Source organism: Leptonychotes weddellii, chromosome 5, assembly GCF_054177405.1.
Source record: "Leptonychotes weddellii isolate Sample4059 chromosome 5, ASM5417740v2, whole genome shotgun sequence".
Classification (NCBI taxonomy): domain Eukaryota; kingdom Metazoa; phylum Chordata; class Mammalia; order Carnivora; family Phocidae; genus Leptonychotes; species Leptonychotes weddellii.
In genome coordinates this window covers 24,746,240-24,767,984 of record NC_138373.1, presented here as the reverse complement: position 1 = coordinate 24,767,984, position 21,745 = coordinate 24,746,240, and the positions used below count along the sequence as shown (strand labels likewise).

General features: G+C 54.8%; 2 protein-coding genes across 5 annotated transcripts in view; one reads left to right on the top strand and one right to left on the bottom strand.

The window, feature by feature from the left end:
* Positions 1–1,116: 1,116 nt before the first annotated feature.
* Positions 1,117–21,745, top strand: part of NTAN1 (N-terminal asparagine amidase) — a 192,996-nt gene continuing 172,367 nt past the window's right edge. The window contains exons 1-10 of one of the 4 annotated variants that reach the window (XR_014145339.1): positions 1,117–1,302; positions 6,754–6,856; positions 6,933–6,998; positions 7,290–7,398; positions 8,768–8,841; positions 10,259–10,312; positions 10,771–10,824; positions 11,769–11,866; positions 12,564–12,796; positions 13,133–13,246. Coding sequence is in view for 3 of the 4 variants with exons in the window: in XM_081819978.1 (XP_081676104.1) it covers positions 1,222–1,302; positions 6,754–6,856; positions 6,933–6,998; positions 7,290–7,398; positions 8,768–8,841; positions 10,259–10,312; positions 10,771–10,824; positions 11,769–11,866; positions 13,133–13,246; positions 13,642–13,821 (933 nt within the window). In the remaining variant the exon portion in view is untranslated. Of the gene's footprint in view, positions 1,303–6,753; positions 6,857–6,932; positions 6,999–7,289; positions 7,399–8,767; positions 8,842–10,258; positions 10,313–10,770; positions 10,825–11,768; positions 11,867–12,563; positions 12,797–13,132; positions 13,247–13,641; positions 13,981–21,745 lie in introns of those variants that run through there. The other 3 variants (XM_081819979.1, XM_081819978.1, XM_081819980.1) reach the window with 3 other exon arrangements.
* PDXDC1 (pyridoxal dependent decarboxylase domain containing 1) overlaps positions 14,530–21,745 on the bottom strand; it is a 51,141-nt gene continuing 43,925 nt past the window's right edge. The window contains exons 17-23 of the mRNA XM_081819976.1: positions 20,224–20,395; positions 19,465–19,583; positions 19,079–19,200; positions 17,817–17,909; positions 17,636–17,732; positions 16,668–16,772; positions 14,530–16,246 (exon numbers count right to left, since the gene is read on the bottom strand). Coding sequence (XP_081676102.1) covers positions 15,987–16,246; positions 16,668–16,772; positions 17,636–17,732; positions 17,817–17,909; positions 19,079–19,200; positions 19,465–19,583; positions 20,224–20,395 — 968 coding nt within the window. The 3' untranslated portion in view covers positions 14,530–15,986. The remainder of the gene's footprint in view (positions 16,247–16,667; positions 16,773–17,635; positions 17,733–17,816; positions 17,910–19,078; positions 19,201–19,464; positions 19,584–20,223; positions 20,396–21,745) is intronic.

The window sequence follows — 21,745 nt, the reverse complement described above, 5'->3', positions numbered from 1 at the left end:
CAGGTGTCATGGATAACACACTTGGCGTCTCTCTAGCCAGCTGCGTGACCTTGAACAAGTCCGAGCTCCACTGGGAGCTGTAAGGTGGGCATAACTGTTCCAGACTTGAGGGTTGTGAGGATTCAGGGAAAATGCATGGAAAGGCAGTAGCTGTCCAGCTGCCTTCGTGAGAAAGTAGCTAAGCAGGAAGCCCTTGCATGGAAGGAATTTTTCCAAGGCAAGGGTACCGTGCATTCCATCCACACCGATCGCCTCCTTGGTGCCGACGTGGTCTCACCTGGAGAGAGGAAGGGCGTTGCCCCGCCCCCCCTCGCCAGGCCTTGCTTATTATGGTGGATCTTAATTCTTGGTCCCAGAATCCCCCTGGGAGCTTTGAAGACAGACACCGTTCCAACAGTGTTTGCTCTGTGAGGTGGCTCTTCATCTCACCCACTAGTTTTGTGAAGTTGCCTTTTGGTTGACGTCTTGTAGAGTTGGGTATATTTAAGGAATATTTCCAAATTGCAGAACAGAGAGTCCCTAGGCGAGAAGCCTCTGATCAGTAGGGACTGGGTGGTATCTTGCTGATCGTCACTCCCAGGGTTCTTAGCCCATCAGTGAGTGCCTCCCGGACACCAAGCAGCGTTACTGATGATTTCTAAATGTGTGGGGCTAGCAAAGTTTCGACTCTATTTTCGCAGTTCAACATTTATTGTTGATTGAACACAGTCCTATGGAGCGGCATAGCCGCTGGTTCCCCGACTCGGATTACCTGCTCAAGGTCAGGATGAGAAGAAGTAGAGCCGTGATCTTGACTCCAGGCAGCCCGACCCCAGAGCCCACACTCGGGCCAGGCTGGCTGATCCGCTAGTCGAGCCAGGGAGGGCACCAGGAGCTGAGGCTCTCGCCAGCAGCCCAGCTCCCCGCCTTTCCTGGACGCCCACGCTTTCGGGACTACATTTCCCAGCGCCCCCTGCGGAGGGGGCTGGCCGCGGGCCCCTCCCTCGCGTTTGGACTACATCTCCCACAGGGCCGTGCGGCCCCGCCCCCGATTTCCCCAGCCGCTCCGGGCTGCACCGCCCCTCCTCCCCCACCCCCCGGGGGACTCCACTTCCCGGCGGCGCCCGCGGGGGGCGGGGCGGGGCGCGGCGCGGTGGGGCGGCCCGGGGGCGGGGGCCGCGGGCGGCCCGGGGCTGGGGAGGCCGCCGCCTCCCTGGGCCTGCCCGGGCGGCCGCCTACGCGATGCCGCTGCTCGTCGAGGGGCGGCGAGTGCGGCTGCCGCAGTCCGCCGGGGACCTGGTGCGAGCCCACCCGCCTCTGGAGGTGAGCGGGGCCCGGGCTGGGGTGGGGGGAGGGAGCTTCGAGGCGGGCCCGAGGGGCCCTGCCGGGCGGGCCCGACCCTCCTAGCCCCACCGCCTCCAGCCGCGCTCCCGGAGGCAGAGTTTAAACTTGGCGCAGCGGAGCGACTGGCGGCACGTCGGGAGCCCCGGCCGCCGGCAGCGAGTCTCTGCCTTGGCTCGAGGCGTCTGTTGTGGGGCTTTCCCCTCCCTGGGACCTTCGAGGGCATTCTGCCGAGGCCTCTCTTTGCCGGAGGAGGGGCGGGCGGCCCAGAGAGGTTAGGCGACTTGCCCAAGGTCGCACAGCACCGCGGCCGGAGGGCGCCCGGGGACTTCGCGACCCCCAGCCGGGCTTGGTCCGTTGAGGCCACCCTGGGCAGCGCCCCTGCGCGCTGGCACTCGCCGGGGTCCGCGCCCCGCGGGGAGCCGCTCCTCCCGGCGGGCCTCCGGCCAGGGGCACCCGGCCGCTCCCCCGGGCTTCTCCCCCCCTCCAACCCCCCCCACCCCGGGGATTAGGGCCCCCGGGTATTTTTAGCCAGAAGGAAGGGCCCTGCTTTTCCCCCCAGCTGAGCCGTGTTGAGGACCACGCCCTGATGCAAGGGTTAGGTTTTGTTCCGTCTTCTGCTTTTGTCCTCAAGTAGATCTCTGAACCCGTGGTCCATGCTTATGCAGAGACAGTTTGGAAAGGGGTTCTTAACGTAAAAAAGAAATGGGTCCAAACCTCTCACGTGCCCCAGATCTGGTTAAGGGGGAATCCGTCAGTTCGTTGACTGCAGATACGTACTGAGCCTCCGATGTCTGTCGAGCACCGTGTTCGCCTGTTCCCTACAAGCAGGGCGGGCTGCTTTACAGCCTGGTTAGAGGGGATGGTGTTTGATCACAGAACAGCTCAAACACCGTGCACTGTTAAGTGCCATCCAGGAAGAATGCCCGTTTGCACTGTGAGATGCGAAGCAGACGAGCTTGACCTAGCCTCGAGGCTCACCAAAGGTCGTCTTGGGGTTTCCTGTTAACCGTTGCACACTTTGGAATTATTTTGTCTGCATACGTGTTGTGTTGATTCTCCCTCGATCTGACCCCCAGAACATGAGCTTCCCGAACAGACTGTGTGTTATTGCTCTGTGTCCTCCGCGCCTAGGGCAGTCTCTGGCTATGAATCTGCACTTTGTAAATATTTGTTATATCCATGAATGAGCAGAAGGACCCCTGAGAATGACCTGAAGGATGAGGAGTTACAGGGAAAAGGGGGCAACTCTGTGCTTCTCAGCCTGCAGTTCAAGAAAACAGTCGACCTTCCGGGTACTTAGCAGACACCAGGCCCTGTGCTAAGCGCTTTCCTTGGGCTGCATCGCTGTCGCCTCGTTAACTGATGAAGTTGGAGTAGGACTCTCCAAGGGGAAAATATTTCAGCTGCCTAAAGAATTTAGTTGACACTTTTTTTTTTTTTTGAAGATTTTATTTATTTGAAAGAGAGAGACACAGCGAGAGAGGGAACACAAGCGGGGGGAGTGGGAGAGGGAGAAGCAGGCTCCCGGCTGAGCAGGGAGCCCGATGTGGGGCTCGATCCCAGGATCCCGGGATCATGACCTGAGCCGAAGGCAGACGCTTAACGACTGAGCCACCCAGGCGCCCCAGTTGACACTGTTTTTATGTCTCTCTCCCTGAGAATTTCTGTGATAAAAAGTTAGAAAGAGGAGTGTCCGAAGCAGCACACTCAGTGGGGAGTCGGGAGGGCTGTGATAGGCCGGGGTGGCCGGTCGTCTCGAAGGCCAGCTGCCTGGTGGGGGCCAGTGTGCATTACAGGAAACTGGGGGTGCTCACTGCCTTTGCAGTGGTCTTAGGGAAGAAGGATGGACGCAGGGGAGAGATGGGAACAGGGGGAGGAGGGGGAGGGCAGTCTAGCTGAGCTCCGTGGGCAAGGAGGGGAAGCACCCGGAGGGCCGGTGGACGGGCCGGGTTCCCGGGCGCAGAGGGGGTGAAGGGAGAGAGTGGGAGATAGAGACCCAGGGAGGTGGGTTGCCCCGGGGTTAGAGGGGTTTCGGTGGATCTCTGACGGAATAAGCAGTGGGGTGAAATGAAAGCTCTTATTAGTTTTTCTAGAACTAGTCGTGTGTCCCTTTTTTAAGAGCTAACACATAGACGTCAAAAAGGACACCACAACCACTGTTGTGGTGTAGAGGGTTTTCTTTCCATCCGAATGATGAACTTCCAAAAGTGAGCGCAAACTCCACATTCTGTCCGCTGATGTGTCTTTTTCACGGGACGATCTGGCCTGTGCGGCGGCAGCAGTTACAAACCCATCCCTAGCCAGGCCTGGCACCGAGCAGGAGTGGCACCCTTTACGGGGACGCCGGGGGCGTGAGTTGCCCGGAGCCCCACATCGCGGGATGGTGAAGCCCGCGTGGGGACCCTGGTGGCGCTGCTCAGTCTGGACCCCCTTTCCCCCCACTAAATGGGGCCCCTTATATGTCATCACCACGAAAGAAAACGGAAAACCCAGTTCCTCAGTCATACTAGCCACGTTTCTGGTGCTCCACAGCCACGCGTGGCTAGTGGCTACTCTGAGACAGGGCGGGTCTAGATCCGTGGTCAGCACCGCGGAGCATTCATTCCTCTGGGCGGTGCTCTCGTCTTCAAGTTTTTGCTCTTAGCGAGTCGCCCACAGGTGCTCAGTAACCAGTCCCCCAGCATCGTGCTAAGTGTGGTTCCATAGAATTCCACGACATGAATGCCCCGTAACTTTGTTCCTGCCTCTCAGCATGCAGGGTATTTCTAAATCTTCGGCGTTTTATGAACATTCACAGAGCTAAGTCTTAATAAATCCCCCTAATTATTCCCACAAGTGAAATTGCTGGACTCAAAGGGTTTCCGAGCAGGAAAGGGATGGAACAGAATCAGCGTTTGGAAGCAGTGACGCCGGCAGCCATCGGGGAGGGTTGTGTGGGTGGCGAGGGGGACCTAGGGGTCAGGGAAACAGGTGGGCATGGGGACAGCCACCCAGTTAATCCTCACACAGGCTAAGGAGCAGACAGCGTCATCCCTTTTTGCCCCAGGGGAAGGAGAACTTGCAGGAAGAACTGACAGACTGTGGCAGCAGGGGAGAGGGACACGTGGTCATACTAAGTGACTGGCTAAGACAGGGGTCAGCACACTCCAGCCCCGGGCCAGATGGTGACTGTGGACAGCCCGTGAGCCACGAATGGTTTTTACATTTTTAAATGGTGGGGGGGGGGGGGAGGAAATCCAAAGAGGAGTATTTCGTGACATATGAAATTATATGAAATGAATTCAGATGGCGGTGTCGCCCATAAATGAAGTCTTCTGGGGACAGCGCCCATGCGCTTGTTTACGTGTTGTCTCTGCTCTCAGGCTACACAGCAGAGCCTAGTGGTTGCAAGAGGAGACCGCACCCCAGCAGAGCCCAAAATAGTTACTGTCTGGCCCTTTTCAGAGAAAAGTTTGCTGAGCCCTGGCTTAAGTGAGGGGCGCTCAGGAAGAGGAATTGGGAAACGAGAGCCTGCCCAAGAGGGGATTCCTGGGGGACTCTGCGTGTCCAGAGACTAGCAGACGTTGAGAAGACGGGGCTCCTTTATTTCAGGAAGGGGTGGGAGCTCATGAAGTAGCTCTCCGTGTTTTTGCACAGCGGAGAAGTTTGGCTAAACTTTTTTTTCATTTCTTAATGTGGGAAACCCAAACAACATGTTCTTGTCGCTTTGCGGCATCCTCTCTTATGATTTATGCTCCTGTCTGTCTGGGAAATCGGAGCCGGGTTGGGGGGGCGGGCTGCTGGGACGTCGTGATTTCTGGTCTCGGGTACGCAAGTGGTAGTTCGTGCTCGCACACACGGCTTTGCTTTTGGGTGGTGGCCCCGCGTGAAAGTGGGTGGTCACAAGTTGCCTTCGCCCTCCTTCCCCCGCCCCCGAAAGACTAAAGCAGAAGGTATGTGCTCAAGGGGGAACGCGAGGCAAAGCTGCCTTCTCCCGTCTCCGGCCTGACACCGCAGTTCCTGGGCTCCTTCTGGCTCGTTCTGTGGAGGAGGCACTGTCTTGCTCATTGCCGCCTCGCTTCCAGTTAATGAAGGTTTATGAAAAGAAAACAGGTGTAACTAGTCAAGCTGGTCATGGTTAGTTGGTTTATTTTTACATCTTGTGTTTTACGAAGTTAGCAAGCACCAACCCGCATGAGCCCCAGGCAGGAGGCAAGCCTGTAAGACCAGAAAGCTCTCTGCTCCAGGCCCGACACTGCGCACTGGGATGGGAATTTGTTCTCTCAGGAGCTTGCTTGTTTCAAGTGAGAAGGAAGTAGGGATACAGCGCTTGTATCCTGTGATGATATAAATCGTTGTATCTGTTTGACATCTTCGAAAAAAGTTTGTTTTCATTAAAGAATTTAATCATCTGAGGGTTTATTATTATTATTATTATTTTGAATTTTTTTTAGGCTACTGCCTAAAAATTTTTTTTTAAGATTTTGTTTATTTATTTGACAGACACAGCGAGAGAGGGAACACAAGCAGGGGGAGTGGGAGAGGGAGAAGCAGGCTTCCCGCCGATCAGGGAGCCCGATGCGGGGCTCGATCCCAGGACCCTGGGATCATGACCTGAGCCGAAGGCAGACGCTTAACGACTGAGCCACCCAAGCGCCACTGCCTGAGATTTTTTTTTAAACCCTAATTCCAGGGTAGTTGCCATCCCGGGTGATACATTCGCTTCAGGTGCACCATCCGGTGATTCGGCGCTTCCACGCACGGGTTCACGCTCACGTTCAAGGAGAGGAAGTTTTGACCCCCGATATTAGCACAGCCTTTCCGTGGGTTGGCTGACTCCCAGCCACTCCTTTCTGGTAGGGACCCCATCAGAGAGCATTTGCAGAATGGAGCCTCCCGTGTGTAGCAGCACCTGAGCCCTGCTGTAGGAACGGCATAGTTAGAGCTTTTACGTTTTGGTTTTGTTTTTTTTTTTACACTTTTGTATCTTTTCCATTTACATCGCCAGACCATCCTCCTGTATGTAGCCTTCAGTGTTGCTGGCCGCTTGCGAGCAGCGCGGGGGGGGGGGTGCGCGTTCGGGGTGCATACTCAGTGCAGGGGTCCCGAAGTGGGAGGACCAGACGGGGGACAGGGACAGTCCTAGCCTCTCTCCCACCAGGGCTGTGGCTGCGGAGCCGGCCGGGGCACTGGCCCCGACACTCCGATTCCTTTCCCAGTTGCAGAGTTGGGCAGAGTCTCTTGCTCCTGAGTCAGGTCTCGTTTTGGGGTTTCATCAAGGAAGAGAACTTCATCGTTCCTCTGCCCTGTCCCCCACGATAGCGACTGCTGTCCCGTTCGCTTAGCCGGTCCGCCCGGTAGTGCTCCCATGCCGAGCCCTGCGAGCCCTCGCTGGGTACCCAGTCCTCACTAATTTCCATCACTATTTTATTTTTTTTCTTAATTAAACAGGAAAGAGCCAGACTTCTCAGAGGTCAGTCTGTTCAACAAGTGGGACCCCAGGGCCTTCTGTATGTTCAGCAAAGAGAGCTGGCAGTGACCTCCCCAAAGGATGGTAGGTTAGGAAGCCGTGCATTGGGCGTTACCCCCCAAAGCTACTGGGTATTTTATTTTCTTTCTTTTTCAAACAGGCTCCATCTCCATTCTGGGTTCTGATGATGCCACCACTTGTCACATTGTGGTCCTGAGGCACACAGGTAGGATGAGAGACACGAAGGAGACCGTTCCTTAAAGCGGCCGCCCGCGGGGGCTGTCCGAGCCCGCGCCTGAGCGTCCCGGGGCCCCGCTCTCCCGCTCTCCCGCTCTCCGGTCTGCGTGCTGGCTCCCCGTGGCCCGGGCCAGACGCACTGGCGGGCAGCACAGGTGTTTCTATTCCTTCTCCCTCCAGGCTACCCAGAGATGAGGCGTCCCAGGGGACAGGAGTAGGTGTGCCTGGCGTCCCGGGCTGTCACGGCGAATAGCCTGAGTCATTCCACCCTTTCCTTCAGGTAACGGGGCCACCTGCTTGACCCACTGTGATGGAAGCGACACCAGAGCGGAGGTCCCCTTGATCATGAGCTCCATAAAAGCCTTCTCGGACCACGCTCAGTGTGGAAGGTGAGCTCCACGCTCGTCTGTCTCGTGCTGTCGGGAACTGTGCGCCGTGGTGGGGCCGCCTTGCTCGCGGGGAGAACTGGCACGGCGTGGGCCCCTCGTCAGTGGTTCTGGGGTGACGGGTACAGGCCGATGGTCCTGAGGGTCTGACTTTGAACCTCCGGCTGTCTTGTCACTCACGTGCTTTGAGATGGTCACGTGTCGGGCGTCGCTTTGTTAGACCCCAGATGCTGCCTCCCCGCGTCCGTCTGTCCATCCGTCTGTCCTTCCGGCAGTCACTTGTCGGGGGCTTCCTCCCAGCCAGAAGCTGCCCCGGGGCGCCCCCATTCTGAGGCAGGGGAGCCTTCAGGAAGCCCTCCGGGATGTTACGCGGTGGGAAGGGCTGGAGGCAGGGAAGCTCGGCGTGTCTCCCGGGCCGGCCTCGGGAGCGTGTGCCCTGTGCGGGCGGCGCTCGGTGATTTCACTCGGTGCTGGGCGTGCTCCTTCCACGGGGATGCGGGCGGGGGGGGGGGGGTCCTCGCTGGGTTCTGGAACTAACGTGGCAGGTCTGCAGGACGCCTGGGCAGGCGAACCCGGAGCCCCGTGCCCATCACGGCGCCTCCTGCTGGCTCACGTTCGCTGGGGCCCCTTGACGCTTGTCCTCGTGCTGGCGATGTGGCCGCTTCAGTGGCCGCTTCGGGTTCCTTGGTCAGGAAGGCTTTGTCTGCCGTAGAAGGCACTGTCCCGGGTTGCGGACAAGGGGATCGGTAGACGAGGGTGGGGGACGCAGGGTCCAGCAGGGGAGTTCGGGGTTTCCAGCCGCGGGGCTTCTCAGGGCTCGGCCGTGCTAGTGTGTGCGGGGACCGTCCTCGGGAGGCTCGCCCCGAGGGAGCGGCAGGGGGTCCCCAGCTTGGAAAAGCTGGTGTAGTGGGTACGTGTGGCCTTAGGAAACAGACCCCGTTTCCCTCTCGGAAATGGAGGGGCTACTCCGTCCGTCCGGGTGCGGTGGACGGGAGATAGCGCCGTGAGGGGCCCACCGCAGTCCCCGCGGTCCGCCGCCTCCCCTGCCCAGCCCCGCGCCCCCCTAGGCTGAGACGTGTCCGAGGTTTCTGGAAGCACCCCGCGTCGGGTGGGTGAAAGCGGGCGGTAGTCCTGCTCCTCCGGAGCGGGGCGTCTGGCCCTCCGCGTCGTGGCGGTGCCGCTCGCCAGCAAACGCAGCTCCCCTGGGCCGGGTCCCCGGCGGCTCGCGCAGCCCTGGCAGCCTCACCCGTCTCCCCTGGTGCCGCCCGCATGTGTCCTCCCTGCGCCACGGCGCGGACGCGGCCCGCAGGAAGCACCGCCGTAGCGCGGTCTCGTGGACGGCCCTCTGACCCCCGTCCCGTCTCTTTGCCAGGCTGGAAGTGCACCTCGTGGGAGGCTTCAGTGACGACAGGCAGTTGTCACAAAAACTTACTCATCAGCTTCTTAGTAAGTGCCCTGCATTCCCCCAACTCCGACAGAAGTCTGCGCCCACTGTGGCTCAACCTCGGAGGGGCGCCGCTGCTTGAAGCCGGGACTCGGGCAGGAGGGGCGCGGAGCCCGGTCTTCAGGGGCTGAGGGGACGGGGGCCAGAGTGTCCGTGTGACAGCAGTCCACCCGGCCCCAGATAGCACTGACCTGTGTACAGGCAGAACCGCCCTCTGGGCCGTGGCATCCATTTCAATCTGCAGAACATTAAAACACGGCTGAAGCCACTGTTTTCCCTACTGAAGTAGCGTGGAAGCCCCCACTCTGGTAGCCACGAGGCAGCGGGCTGGGGGAGTCGCTGCTGCAGGCTCTGGGCCAGGCGACCTGGCATCTGGGCTGGAGTCTTCTTTAAAATCTCTTTGAAGATTTTATTTGTCAGAGAGAGAGAGAGAGGGAGGGAACACAAGCAGGGGTAGTGGGAGAGGGAGAAGCAGGCGTCCCGCTGAGCAGGGAGCCCGATGCGGGGCTCGATCCCAGGACCCTGAGATCCTGACCTGAGCCGAAGGCAGACGCCCAACGACTGAGCCACCCAGGCGCCCCTTGGCTTGAGTCTTAAAAAGGTTTCATGTCCTTTGACCCAGTAATTCCCACCTGGGAATCTAAGAAAATCACCTGCAACGTGCGCAGAGACGTATGCCCAAAGATGGGCAGTAAGAACGTTCTTTACGTTAGGAAATAGTCTAACGTCCATCAGTAAAGAAACAGCTCAGGAGCTATTAAGCAAGACTTAGAATTACGTGGGAAGGTAGGTGTGTCGTGGGGACATAAAGTTGCCCACCTGGAGTGGGCTCAGCGGGGCGCAGGCCAGGAAGAAAGGAAATGCACGCGCTGCTCACTGCTGGGACTATGGACCTTAAAAACCCACGTACTTAGGGGCACCTGGGTGGCTCAGATGGTTAAGCGTCGGTCTTCGGCTCAGGTCATGATCCCAGGGTCCTGGGATCGAGCCCCACATTTGGCTCCTGGCTCGGCGGGGAGCCTGCTTCTCCCTCTCCCTGTGCCTCTCCCCTGCTCATGCTCTCTATCTGTATATCAAATGAATAAATAAAATCTTTAAAAAAAACAACCCACGTACTTAGACCAGTAAAAACCCATATGCTCCTTATACTTGCCTGTATTTCCTTTTGTTTTTTTGTTTTTTTACAGTGATCAAGTTTTTTATAACTGTTGCTTAAGAGTAAAAAGCTTACGCGTCAGCGGTCCCCCACAGGCCTCAGCAGGGAGAGAGGAGGGGATAGCCTCGGTCAGTTTGCTTTGGGCCCGAGGCTGGGAACGGGCCTGTCACTTGGCCCGCGGGGTGCCGTGGCGTCCTTCCGTGGGAATCTGGCCCCTTGTCGCCTTGCTCAGCCTGTGTGCTAACTAGAAACTCTCGTTGTAGGTGAATTTGACAGACAAGAGGAGGACATTCACTTAGTGACACTGTGTGTGACAGGTGAGTTCTGCCATCCTCCCCAGAGCTGGTGCCCTCACCCTCAAAGCAAGACCTCGCACAAGCACGTCGGTCACGGGAGACAGTCTGGCAGCGCCTGGCTGACGTGTGTGCCACTGGTGTTGGCCATGGCCCGCCCCTCCCCCGCGCCGCCTCCGAGGACACCCTGACCCCCACCTTCATCCTTCCCCGGCCCCTTCCCCACGCGTGGCGGATGGCTGAGGGTGTAGGGGGCCGGGAGGCTCTAACTCGGGACGGGGCGCTTTGCGGACCGTCAGCCCCCCTGCTCGGGGACCCCCCTGCTCGGGGACTTGGCAGGGACGCAGGAAAACGGTCCCTTGTGTGTTCCGATTTTCTTCTCCTTTTGCAGTGTGGGCTCCCTCTTGGCGTTAATTGTGGAACATGAAAGCAATTGTTGCGTATTTCTTAGATCTTAAAAAGAACCTTTTTTTTTTTGTTAGAATTAAATGACCGGGAAGAAAACGAAAACCACTTTCCAGTAATTTATGGCATCGGTAAGTAGCGTGTTTGGTTGAGGGTCAGAGGCCAGTCCCGGGCCGGCAGGGCGGGCTCCGGTCACCACGTCGTGAGCCGGCCGTGCTCACTGTGTAGTTCCTGTCCTCACTCCTCTGCGGGCCCCGGGCAAGCAGCATGCCTCCTCTGCCCTCTGGCTACGAAACCAAGAATGTCCACAGCCCGAGAGCACAAGGACAAACAAGGGAGCGGGTAGAAAGCAGAGCCAGTGGCACGGGGAACAGGGCTCCGGGGTCAGGAGCGGGCATTCGCGTCTCTTTACACATGAACCACCTGGTAAGGTCTGGTCGCGAACCCAGTTCCTCCTAAGCAAAGTGTAAAGTTCTTCGGGCTCCAGAAAACCCAGAACCCTCTCCTGCGACAGACCCTGGGGCCGCTGAGGTTGAGCAGGGGGAAGCTAGCTGTGTTTGCAGAGGACTTCTGTCCCATCTGTGATAGCGTATGGAGCCGGGTACACACGTGTTACTCCATTCCCTAGAACATTTAACATTTAAACAAAAACACCAGATTTGGCCGTGATCCCAGGCCACACTTCTGCCCCCAGCCGTTCAGAGATCCGTGTGGTCCCAGGGCCGAGCAGGGAGGTTTGCCACGCGCCTGCCTGGACGGATGGCGGGCTGCCCGTGGGCGCAGGGGGAGCCACTCTTGGTTTGGGGCGAAGTCTTCCCAAGTCTGGCCCAGGCCCTGCCGTGTGCGCGACAGGCTCGGCTGCGACGGGACGGTGGTCAGAGGCCCGCACGGGAGTTTCCCTCTGCACGAAGGGGGAAGCTACACTCCTCACAGTGGAAATGGAACAGAATGACTCTCCTCTCTCTCTCTCTCGGGGAGACTCACCACGCTCTGTTACAGGTGGTAGAAATGTAAGACCATGCAAACTTTCCATCTGTGTCTTTAGTCAGAGAAAATGTTGTTTGTCCCCCCACAGCTGTCAACATTAAGACGGCAGAGATTTACCGAGCATCCTTCCCAGATCGGGGTCCAGAGGAGGAGCTCCGTGCTGCCCGAGCTTTAACAGGAGGACCAGTGAGTTTGAAATCATCTTTGTGTTAAGGGGTTCAGGGGGGGAGAAAAAAGGGCATCGCAGTCCAAAGCCTCAAGTTTTGTAGACCTTAGAAGTGAACAGTTCGAGTTTCTTTAAAGCTATAAAATGATCAGGGATCAGCTCGCTCTCTCCCCCACACACAACAAAGAAAAATAATGAGTGATTTTAGGTTGTAAGCTCAAGACCCCAGTTCTCTGCCTTGAAGGTGTAGAGGGAGGGAACATGTGCCCCACCATTCATTGCAAAGAGAACGGACCCCTTTTACTTGGTGCAACCTTTACCTACATGTCCCACAAGGAAAGGAGACCCAGGCAGGGGGAAGAAGGGGTTTCTCCCTCAGCAGCACACGCTCCTTTGGACCAAGTCCTTGAAGGGCCATCTGCTGGAACAAGTGGATTAATCCAAAAGAATGATCAGATCAGTTTTTACAAGTTTGATCGCCAGGGATGCTTTTGAATATTAACACCTTAATTTTGGAAGTTAGAGAAATAAAAACCCAAGCCTTACGTGCCGTTTAAAAATACTTAAAGGGTGCTTTCACCCCTTCTCTGGTGTGAGAGACCCGACAGCGCATTCACCCCCCCCACCCCCTCCCCGCAGAGGTGTGCACACGGATGGGGTGTGGACGTTTTCGTTGGAGAAATGTTTGGCTTCAGAGCGATCTCTTTTGCCAACCAGTGCACAGCTGGAAGGTTCCTTCTGCACTTTCTGCAGCCGCACGGTGGTCTGGACTCTGCTAACTTCAGCCCTAGCTCAGTCTCAGGAGCCCAAACCCAGCGCTGCTGGTTCGAACCTGCCACTGGCAGCTGAGGGGATTCGGGGAATTGATCGTTGGGCAAATGAGCGTTTGTACAAGTTGGTTTCTCCTGGCTTTCGATGGGCGGCCTGCACGGTGTGCTCTGGAGATGCGGGTGCGTGGGTGCTTGGGCACAGGTTTGTGCAGCAGTGAGTCCGGCCGCCGTGGACTTGGGTCGGGCTCGGCTGCGGGCTCACTGTCTGCCCCCCTGAGCCTCAGGTTTTCACCCCAAATGGGAAAAACACTATCTTCCTCAATGACTGTTGTCAGGACTGGAGGAAATACCGCATGTTACACAGGGCAGTAGCGGCTTTTATCAGGAGACGTTTTCGAGCAGCTTAGCCTCCAGGTACACGCGTGACCGCTGGACTGCACTGGGCTGGTGTTACTGGTGGGGTTTGAGAAGCGGGGAACATGCCTTACATTCTGTCCTGGAAATGTTCCTTCTTAGATGATTAGTATTTACGACGCAAAGACAGAGCAACTGCGTATAGGACCGTATTCCTGGATGCCCTTTCCACACGTGGATTTCTGGCTGCAGCAAGACGATAAGCAAATACTAGAGGTGAGAATTTACAGGTTGGGTGAATCCTAACTCTCTGTACCCTGGTTTCTTCATCTGTAAGAAAAAAAAAAGTTTAGAGCAGAGGCGCTTTTCTTGTGGTGGGTAGTAGTTATTTTTAGGATGCTATCGGCAGACCCCGTTTAACTTCTAGATCAGCAGAGAAGTCAGGTCCCGGCCAGGCATTTGCATGGGTCGGAAGGAGTCTGCAAGCAACTGCTCTTTTCCCATTACTGCAGGACCCCTCACGTTCTAGGTAATTTTATCGTGGATCTATACTGGGTGATCTGAACATCCAGATCCACGTTTAAGAACACGGAGATACTTCGACAGCGCTATCATGGAGGGTAACAGAGCCAGGTTCTTCCTCTCTCATATGCGGAATCTTGTTTTTCCAGAACCTTTCCACTTCGCCTCTGGCTGAGCCGCCCCACTTTGTGGAACATATTAGGTCTACCTTGATGTTTTTAAAAAAACACCCATCTCCCACCAGCGCACTGTTTCCTGGAAACAAGGCTCTGCTCTACAAAAAGAATGAAGGTGGCTTATGGGAAAAGATCTCTTCTCCAGGAAGCTAAACACGGGATCACCAAAGAAAGCAACTTGTTGGCCTGACAAAGACCACCGTGGGGGCTGCAAAGAATGCGCATCAGAATCTACATCTGCTGAGTCTTAGGTCTCCTTCCTTACTGTCCTTCAAATGACTTTCAAAATAAAATCTTATTTTGGCAAAGGCATTTGTTTAGGTTTACTTTCTGCTCGCTGAAGCTGACCTCCAGCCTCTCCTTCTTGGTAACACGAGCACCAGAGGGGCTGCCTGCCTCGCGACTGGACAAGCTGCCGTTTCGGATACGCGGTGAGTATTAATTCTGTTTAGTCAGGGAATAAAGGAAAAACGATAAGTACAGTACAGATAAACAGTATTTAAAATGCACTGAAATTCTGTGACAATTTATGCATCTCACCGAGGGGTTTTTTTTTGGCCCCAAAATGTTTTAGAAACATCAATTAAAACTGGTATTACACTTCTAGATGGAGATGAAAAGTTCAGAATCTGATCAGTCTGCTGTGCAATATAATTAAAATAATCTCCTAGGAGACTACATTTAACGTGAGAGTTACACAGAGCCACTGGTCAGTCTGTTCTTTTAGTGTAAGGTCGTTAAAATGCCCACATTGTGATATATGCCAGTTACACTTGTTAGAGACTTTTAGGTTTCTGAAGTTGCTACCCTAAAGGCGGCAAGCACAATGCCTAATTACTGTGTAGAAACTGAACTCACTGGTAACAATTTCAAGAACCTTTATTGAAACCAACATTCAAATAGTGTCTTAAGGGTGAAATTCTGTTTCAGCAAAACCAATTTAACAATTCCAAATATATATAAAAACATTTAAAAATTAATCTTGTTAAAGGTGATAATTTCCCCTTTCCCCATTTTATCTGCTATACTTCATTGCACCAAATAAACAGGGAAGACTTTAATCATCTGCACACACACAAAAAATTGCATTTTGACAAGTGCCAAATGTAGGAGATCACATCCAATCAGAGTCTAATTATAGGCTTAATATGGTGTAACTAAGGCTTCCAACATGACAGTTCACAAACCCAGTGTGAAACCCCACTATCTTGAGGTGTCCCGTAGCTTGACTTGGCTGGACTAAAGGCACAGGGGCCATTAGCTAGGATAAATGAGGAGACGCGGTACTTCTAGAAAAGTAGAAACAGGCAGTATTTAAGGGCTTCCAGTTATTTCTGCAGTGGTCTGGCTTGACTAGCCTGAGCAAGATGACTTTCCTGGTTCTTGTTTCTGAGCTGGGCCCAAAGGGGTGAGTTGCTAGTGGGGAGAAGCCACAGAAGCTCCCATGTCAAATGGGTCAAAGGGATACTTATTTAAGAATTGAAACTTAACTGGGTGCTACACAGCATAGTTAATAATTAGGTTAAGAGTAGCATCTCTATCAGGTTTTCGGATATTAAACATAGAAATGAGCACAGTCTGTACCTGTGTGCCAATTTAAAAGCTTTACCAATATTTAAAAATATACATGTATATGGTCAAGAGTTTTACAGTTACTCTTCATAGATAGTCCTTTAATTTGTTTACAAATAGTACATAAAGGGAGAAGTGGATCTGCGGCAGGGGGGCTTCCCCGCCCCCACGCCCCCCAGGGAAGCAGCAGGGGGGGATGGCGGGCGTGGGCTCTCTTTCAATCCCACTGAATCCCGTTCTCCTTCAAGCCAAATCCACACAACCTGCCCAAACTGAACACCAATTCCAACATGGAAAGCCAGCTGTCTCTCCCGAGCAGCAGTACAGTGGAGAACCCAGAGAGTTCTAAAGAAAGCTGTCTTAACAAAAAGTTATACGTAACCTCATACAACGTCTTACACTTACGTTCAGAACGGTAACCGCAAGTGTTTCAAGTGGCAGGCACTTGAAATTCTAAGAGTTCTTTGTGAATCCAAGTGTTTATGGTAACGGGGGAAAAACGGCATTAATGACAGCTGGGTAGACAGAAACAACAGTAGTTGCTCCGCATACTAGTGGAATTAGACAAGTCAATTGCCCTTCTAAAAAGCCTGGCTTTCAGGCACGTATTTGTGCAAAAAATCCCAGTTAAGCACAAATAACAGTAATTTCTCTTGCATTAGCACGTGGCACGGTTCACATTTTCAGTATAACTTCATCCTCCCTGAAACAATACTCAGTACAGTCTCAAAGCAAAACAGTGAATTTTATCTTAAGCTCTCCAGTTCTTCTACCTGTGGACGGTCATCTTCTGGGTGCTGGGCCCCGTTCTGGAGGGCCCCCGTCTGCTCGGTGTCCTGCGGGGTGGGAGCCCCAGGGTGGGGCTCGGGGCTGCTGGTCTCCAGGGCATCTTGCTCTGGCCCACCGGTCAGATGCTCCATCTTTTCTAAGTCTTCAATGTGGCTGACCGAGCTTGTCTCGCTCAGAGCATCAGAACCTCTTAGGGACCTCTTAAAAGGCTTCTGACCTAGAGAAAGAGCCATGGACAGTGCTGAAAGCTCTCTGCAACGAGCGACCACTTTATTTAATCCCAAGTGCTTCTGGAGAAACCCCTCCGATCCCAGGCTCTGATGCCCCGGAAGTGAGAAATGAGAACTGGCAGGACTCCAACATGGCTCCTGAGGCTGGGAACCTCTGAGGTCCCCATCAGGAAAAGCTCAGGCGAGGACAGCTTAAACATGATGCCAGCTCTCAAGACCCTAACTACCCCCGTGAAGTGCTACGGAGAAATTTCTCCACGGTTTAAAGCTCAAGGCGACGGACATAGTTAAAAGGACAACCAGTCTTAAGTGAAGAGAAAACAAAAGGATGCAGGTAACACCGAACAGGAAAAGCCCCCCAGGACGCAAGGGTCTATGTTCCAAGAGGAAGCACCAGTTCTCCTGTACCTGGAAGTCTCTGCTTCGTGCGGGTGCCCGAGGGGGTCTGCGGCGGTGTGACTCCCGTGCCTTGTACCTTGTAGACGTAGGTGTGCTCCGTGGACTCCAGGGAGCCTGCCGACGAAAGAGAGAGAAGTGTGTGCAGAAACTCCTGGCACAGGCCGCCCTGGGAGCTGACCCATGCAGCCTCGTCCCCCTAGAAGCTTCCTCCGGCTATTGAGCCTTGCTCAGACCAGCAGAGCCTTCGGCCCTCCGGAAACGCACTGGGAACTGGAGAAAGCCCCTCACAGCGCTCCTCACGAGGCCCAGCCCTGCTGGGGTGTTCCACCCTGAACCTCTCCAGGGACCCTGCATCCCTGGGACATGCCTGGGGATCCACGCGCGAATGGGAAAGCGTGCTTCAGCAGCAAGGAACAGATGCCTCTCTGCTGAAGGCTGGCGTGTTCAAAAATCAGATTACAGTCCTAGGAGATTGCAGCCATCATTTCCTAGGGAGGGGCCCCAGGCTGAGGGAGCTGTTCCCCGAGTAGAACAGAACAGGAAGAGACCGACAGCAGGACATCATCTTCCCCCAAGTGCCGGCAACTGCTCATACTTGCTGGGGGCCTGGTCTCAAATAAGCTGGCCCGGTGCTCCGGACTCCAGGCTTCTCATCTCCCCTTTCAGAAGCAGCCTCTTGCTGAGGCCAAGCACTAGTGAGACCGCAACAAGTATTAACGCTGAGCACTGAGCAACAGACACCATGTGGAGGACACGAATGGCCAAGGGGCACGTTCCCACGGGCTTCCAGGAAGAGGGGTCTGCTCTCGTGCGGCTGCAGCCGTGGGGGCCGGAGAGAGAAGACGCTACACCGCAGTGTCCCCGGGGCAGACCCAGTGCGGAGCATGGGCCATGTGGGCACCGGGCTCCTCCACTCGTGTGTGGGATCACTGGAACTGGGTCAAAATGAGACCTGGGATGACACTCGTCAGTCCTACCTGCTGTTAAGTTAAAGGTTCTCCCCTTCTGTGAAGCCTGTACTGGAGAAAACCAGTTCAGGACGGACCCCACGACGGGGATCTGCCGCAACACCCCCTGCAAAACAGAACCATTGCTCATGACCATCCCGCCAGGGGCTCCCAGTGTGGCGTCAGCTGGGAGCTCTGTGCTCAGCCTCACCTCTTCCAGAAGTCGCTCCTCATTTGCCTTCTGCAGCTGAACCTGAGCTTCCTGGATCCCTTTCCGAACCACCTCTGTCATGTTTTCCAGAAGCTGTGTTAGGACCAAGGAAGACATTACTTGTCCAAGATTTTTTTTTTTTTTTACAGATTTGACTTTATTTAGAGAGAAAGAGTGCACGCAAGTGTGGGGAGGAGAAGAGGGAGAGAGAGGGAATCCCAAGCAGACTTCGTGCTGAGCACAGAGCCTGACGTGGGGCTCGATCCCAGGACACTGAGATCATGACCGGAGCCAAAATCAAGAGTCAGACACCCAACCAACCGAGCCACCCAGATGCCCCAGTTGTCTAACCTTCTTGCCTGAGACCTAGAACTATTACCACAGCACGTGCGACATTTTTCAAAGGTATATTAGTAAATGGAATTCTGCACTTTTTAAAATATCAGGATACAAAGTAAAATAGGAAATTAAACAGAAGAGGATAAAATGCCTGGATAAGGGTAAGACACGCCCTGGTGACCAGCCTCATCTGCCAGCGAAAGGAGAAGAGAAATGTGATCTGAATGTCTTACCAACAGAAAACAGACACTGCTCAACATTCATGGAAGTGGAATCGGAAGTGACAGAGTGAGTTCAGCAGAACCTTTAGGAAGTCCACCGGAGAATGAATAAAGCCGGCTCCTCAGGCTCACAGCCAACTTCCTACCAGGAGTGGGCCGCCGCGCACACGCCCCGGTCTCCTCAGACCCCTCTTGCTTTAGTTCCTTTTCTCTGCTTCTCAGGGATTTCTACTGACTCAAGTACCTGGTCTGCAGAACGACCATGAAGCTTACAGCCTGGTCTCCGCGCCAATTGGCTAAAAGGAGGTCTACTACTGGCGGGAAGTTCTGCTGTGAGAAACATGTGCCTCATGCAGCACCAGGACCAGTTACGCTCAGGAACTCTCCCCTCACCCTCTCAGGCAGACGTGGCCGCGTCTTCCCGAATGCTCTGCTACCCCTAACTTCTCCCCATCGGCATTTGCCGCCTTGCCCGGCTATGTGGATCTCGGCCCCCCAGTGCTGAGCCCACCCAGGGCAGGGGCTGTGTCCAGTCTTCGTGGGCTTCTGGATTCCTGGCACAAGGTTTAGCTCATGGGAAGCATTCACACGCTTTTTGGGAACGAACAGATGTTTCTGAGGGGAGCTTCTTCCTTCGGGACCTCAGCTACCTGCCTGGAGCAAACCCAGAAAAGGAATGAGACACAGATCAGTCTTACAGACCCGTGAGTTCTCCTCAATTTCTCGGGCTGTGACTGCAATGGTCCCCACTAGTTCAGAAATATCCACGTCGTCGCTCGCCATGCCAACGTAAATACAGCTCTTCATGCTTTTATACTCCGGGCCTGCGGGAAGGAACGACCGACCAACTTGGTCCCCAAGTCGTCGGTCACAAGGCCGCGCACAAAGGAGCCTCCCCCATGGGGTGAGGGAAGCGGTGCTAACGGGGACACGGGACGCCCGGAGAGGCTGCAGGAGGGGGAGGGAGCTAGCTCACCCTAGAAAGAACTAAACTAGCATTTCCTCTGAGGGGACACAGCCCCCTGTCCCTTAACCAGTTAGAAAAGGCCTTCCCAAGTTAAGAGTTGACTTATAAAAGTAGTAGTTACCCATTTTAAATGTAAGATCAGATTCCAGTTCATTTAACTTTTTCAGGAGTCCAGCATGAATTTTTTCCCCTTCTGGATCTAATTTCAAACTGCTCTTATCATCATTAGCATGTTCATACCTACAAACATCAAATAACAGTACTTCAATCTAAAAGATCAAACACCTCTTCGCACACGGGAGGACTGCAGGGGGAGTTCTAAGCTACTGGTGATTTCCAAGGATGTGAGACACATGGGCCAAGGAGCCACTTGAGCATCTCAAGGTCAGATAGTGTCAAGAACACAGCAAGGAAGGCCCAAGTCTTCGGTCCATGAAACTTAGAGAGGCCAGGTCTGGAAGCCTCATTTGTAACAGAAGCAGGGAGTTTCCCCTCATCCTGGAAGGAGACGGAAAACAGCCACAGGGATAACCAACGACGGAAGCCAGAGGCGTGTGCTCAGCCGGCGAGGGGGTTCTCGGTCTTAGCAATCCTTAGTGACTCTGTACCCCGTGCGAGTAAGCATCTGTCAGCTGTGCACTTGCACATGTCCCCGCCCCGCGGTCACCTGCAAGCTGGCATGGGAAGTACAGGGACCGCTACTTCACCGAGGGCAAGGGTGGCCACACCACCGCTGTGCTGGGCTTTGCTACACGCCCAGAACATCCTGCTGCATTTCCTTCCATTGGACATGTTCGCTGTGACCACACACATTCACCGCCAATTTCTAAGCCGGTCCGCACCCACGGTCTCTACACGGCAGAGCGGCACGAACGCGTACCTGACAACCCCTATTCCAGGCCAGTTCGGGTCATCGACGTGCAGGAGACCTGCCGCTGCTGTCACCTCCTGCTTGAACTCCTCCCGTAGCTGCAGTGTGCAGGTGAGGACGGGCAGCTTGCTCTGGATGCAGGCCACGACTTGATCCACATCCTCTCCCCGAGTGCCTAAAACTGAAAACGTCCCCGAGTGTTAGAGAAATGTGTAAGGAACATGGCAGAAGCCAGAGGGCAGGGCTCCCCTCCCACTGTCAGGGAGGTCAGCAGCTCCAGGGACGTCTGGTTAGCAGGAGCTAAAGCATTAAAAAAAAAAAAAAAAAAAAGGCCACTAAGCCCATATGGAAAAAATCGGGTGCTCTAAGTTGATACAGCAGCTCCTGCAGGTGTAGACACGCTTCCCTCTTACACGGAAGACAGAATCAGCCCCCTGATGTAACACACAATGAAACTCTAACAGGAAATCAGATTCTTCTCTCAGGACTCTGCTCAAGTTATCAACATCGTACTGCAGGCTGTTAAGGATGAGGCAAGCACATGGCTCTCTCCACATGGACATCCCTGGGAGAGGGGACTCTGGCGGGTGTGTGAGGGGGAGGCAGGAGGGCGGGCTGACGACAACAGCACCGAGGACAGCCTGAGAGCCCCCAGGGCTGGCAGGGACCCCACATCACTACCCTGTGCGTGCGACTCAAATGGGGGAAGGGCTCACACTAAGCGTCCGTACGTGCTGCCTCGGGTGTCCTCAGCTCGCTGTGCCAGGTTTAGCCCCCTGCACACCACGTGCAGAAACTACTGGAAGATCGGGAGGCCACCAGTCATCTTCGTGGCGGGCTTTTCTTTGCAGGACAAATGCCTGCTACTTTGAGGTCTTCCAGCAATTATCTTCCCCAAAATGTTAAAAATATCTCATTAAAAAAAAAAAAAAATCAAAGATTTTCTGAAAAATCTTTAAATCATCTCAGAAATAAAGCATCATCAGTTTTTAATGTATCTTTTGTTAGCGGGCTGTTCAGTCCCACGACCCGGAGGCGGGCACCTAAGGCACTTCACGGACGGGATCCCACACCGCTACGACACAGGAACGGGGAGCAGGTCTGGACGCGCACCCAGGACATTCTGTCGTAAAAGCCCACGTACTTGCAGCCGTCCCGCTTTCTCAAACGTCTAAAACGGTGGCCTCCGCCATCGCGGTCTGTCTGAACCGCCAGGGGAGCCCTGAGCAGGCTCCGCTCCCCGCAGCCCAGAGTCTCCGCAGGCGGCCCAGCTGCTGGGAGACCAAAGCCCCACAGGTGCTTCTCCCAGGCAGACAGAGCGCCACGGCGGAGACAGCAAAGGGTCACAAGACACCAAAACACAGGGAGGCTCAAGTGACCGTAGAAGTATTTCTGAGACGTTACCCTGGAAAGCTCATCTACCTAAATGTAGCCCAAAGGCAAAGAAAAAGCGTCTTCAAAGAGGGCAGAGTATCCCAAGGAAAAGCAAATGAACCACCGCCCGGACTTTCACGGACATGTCACTGTCACT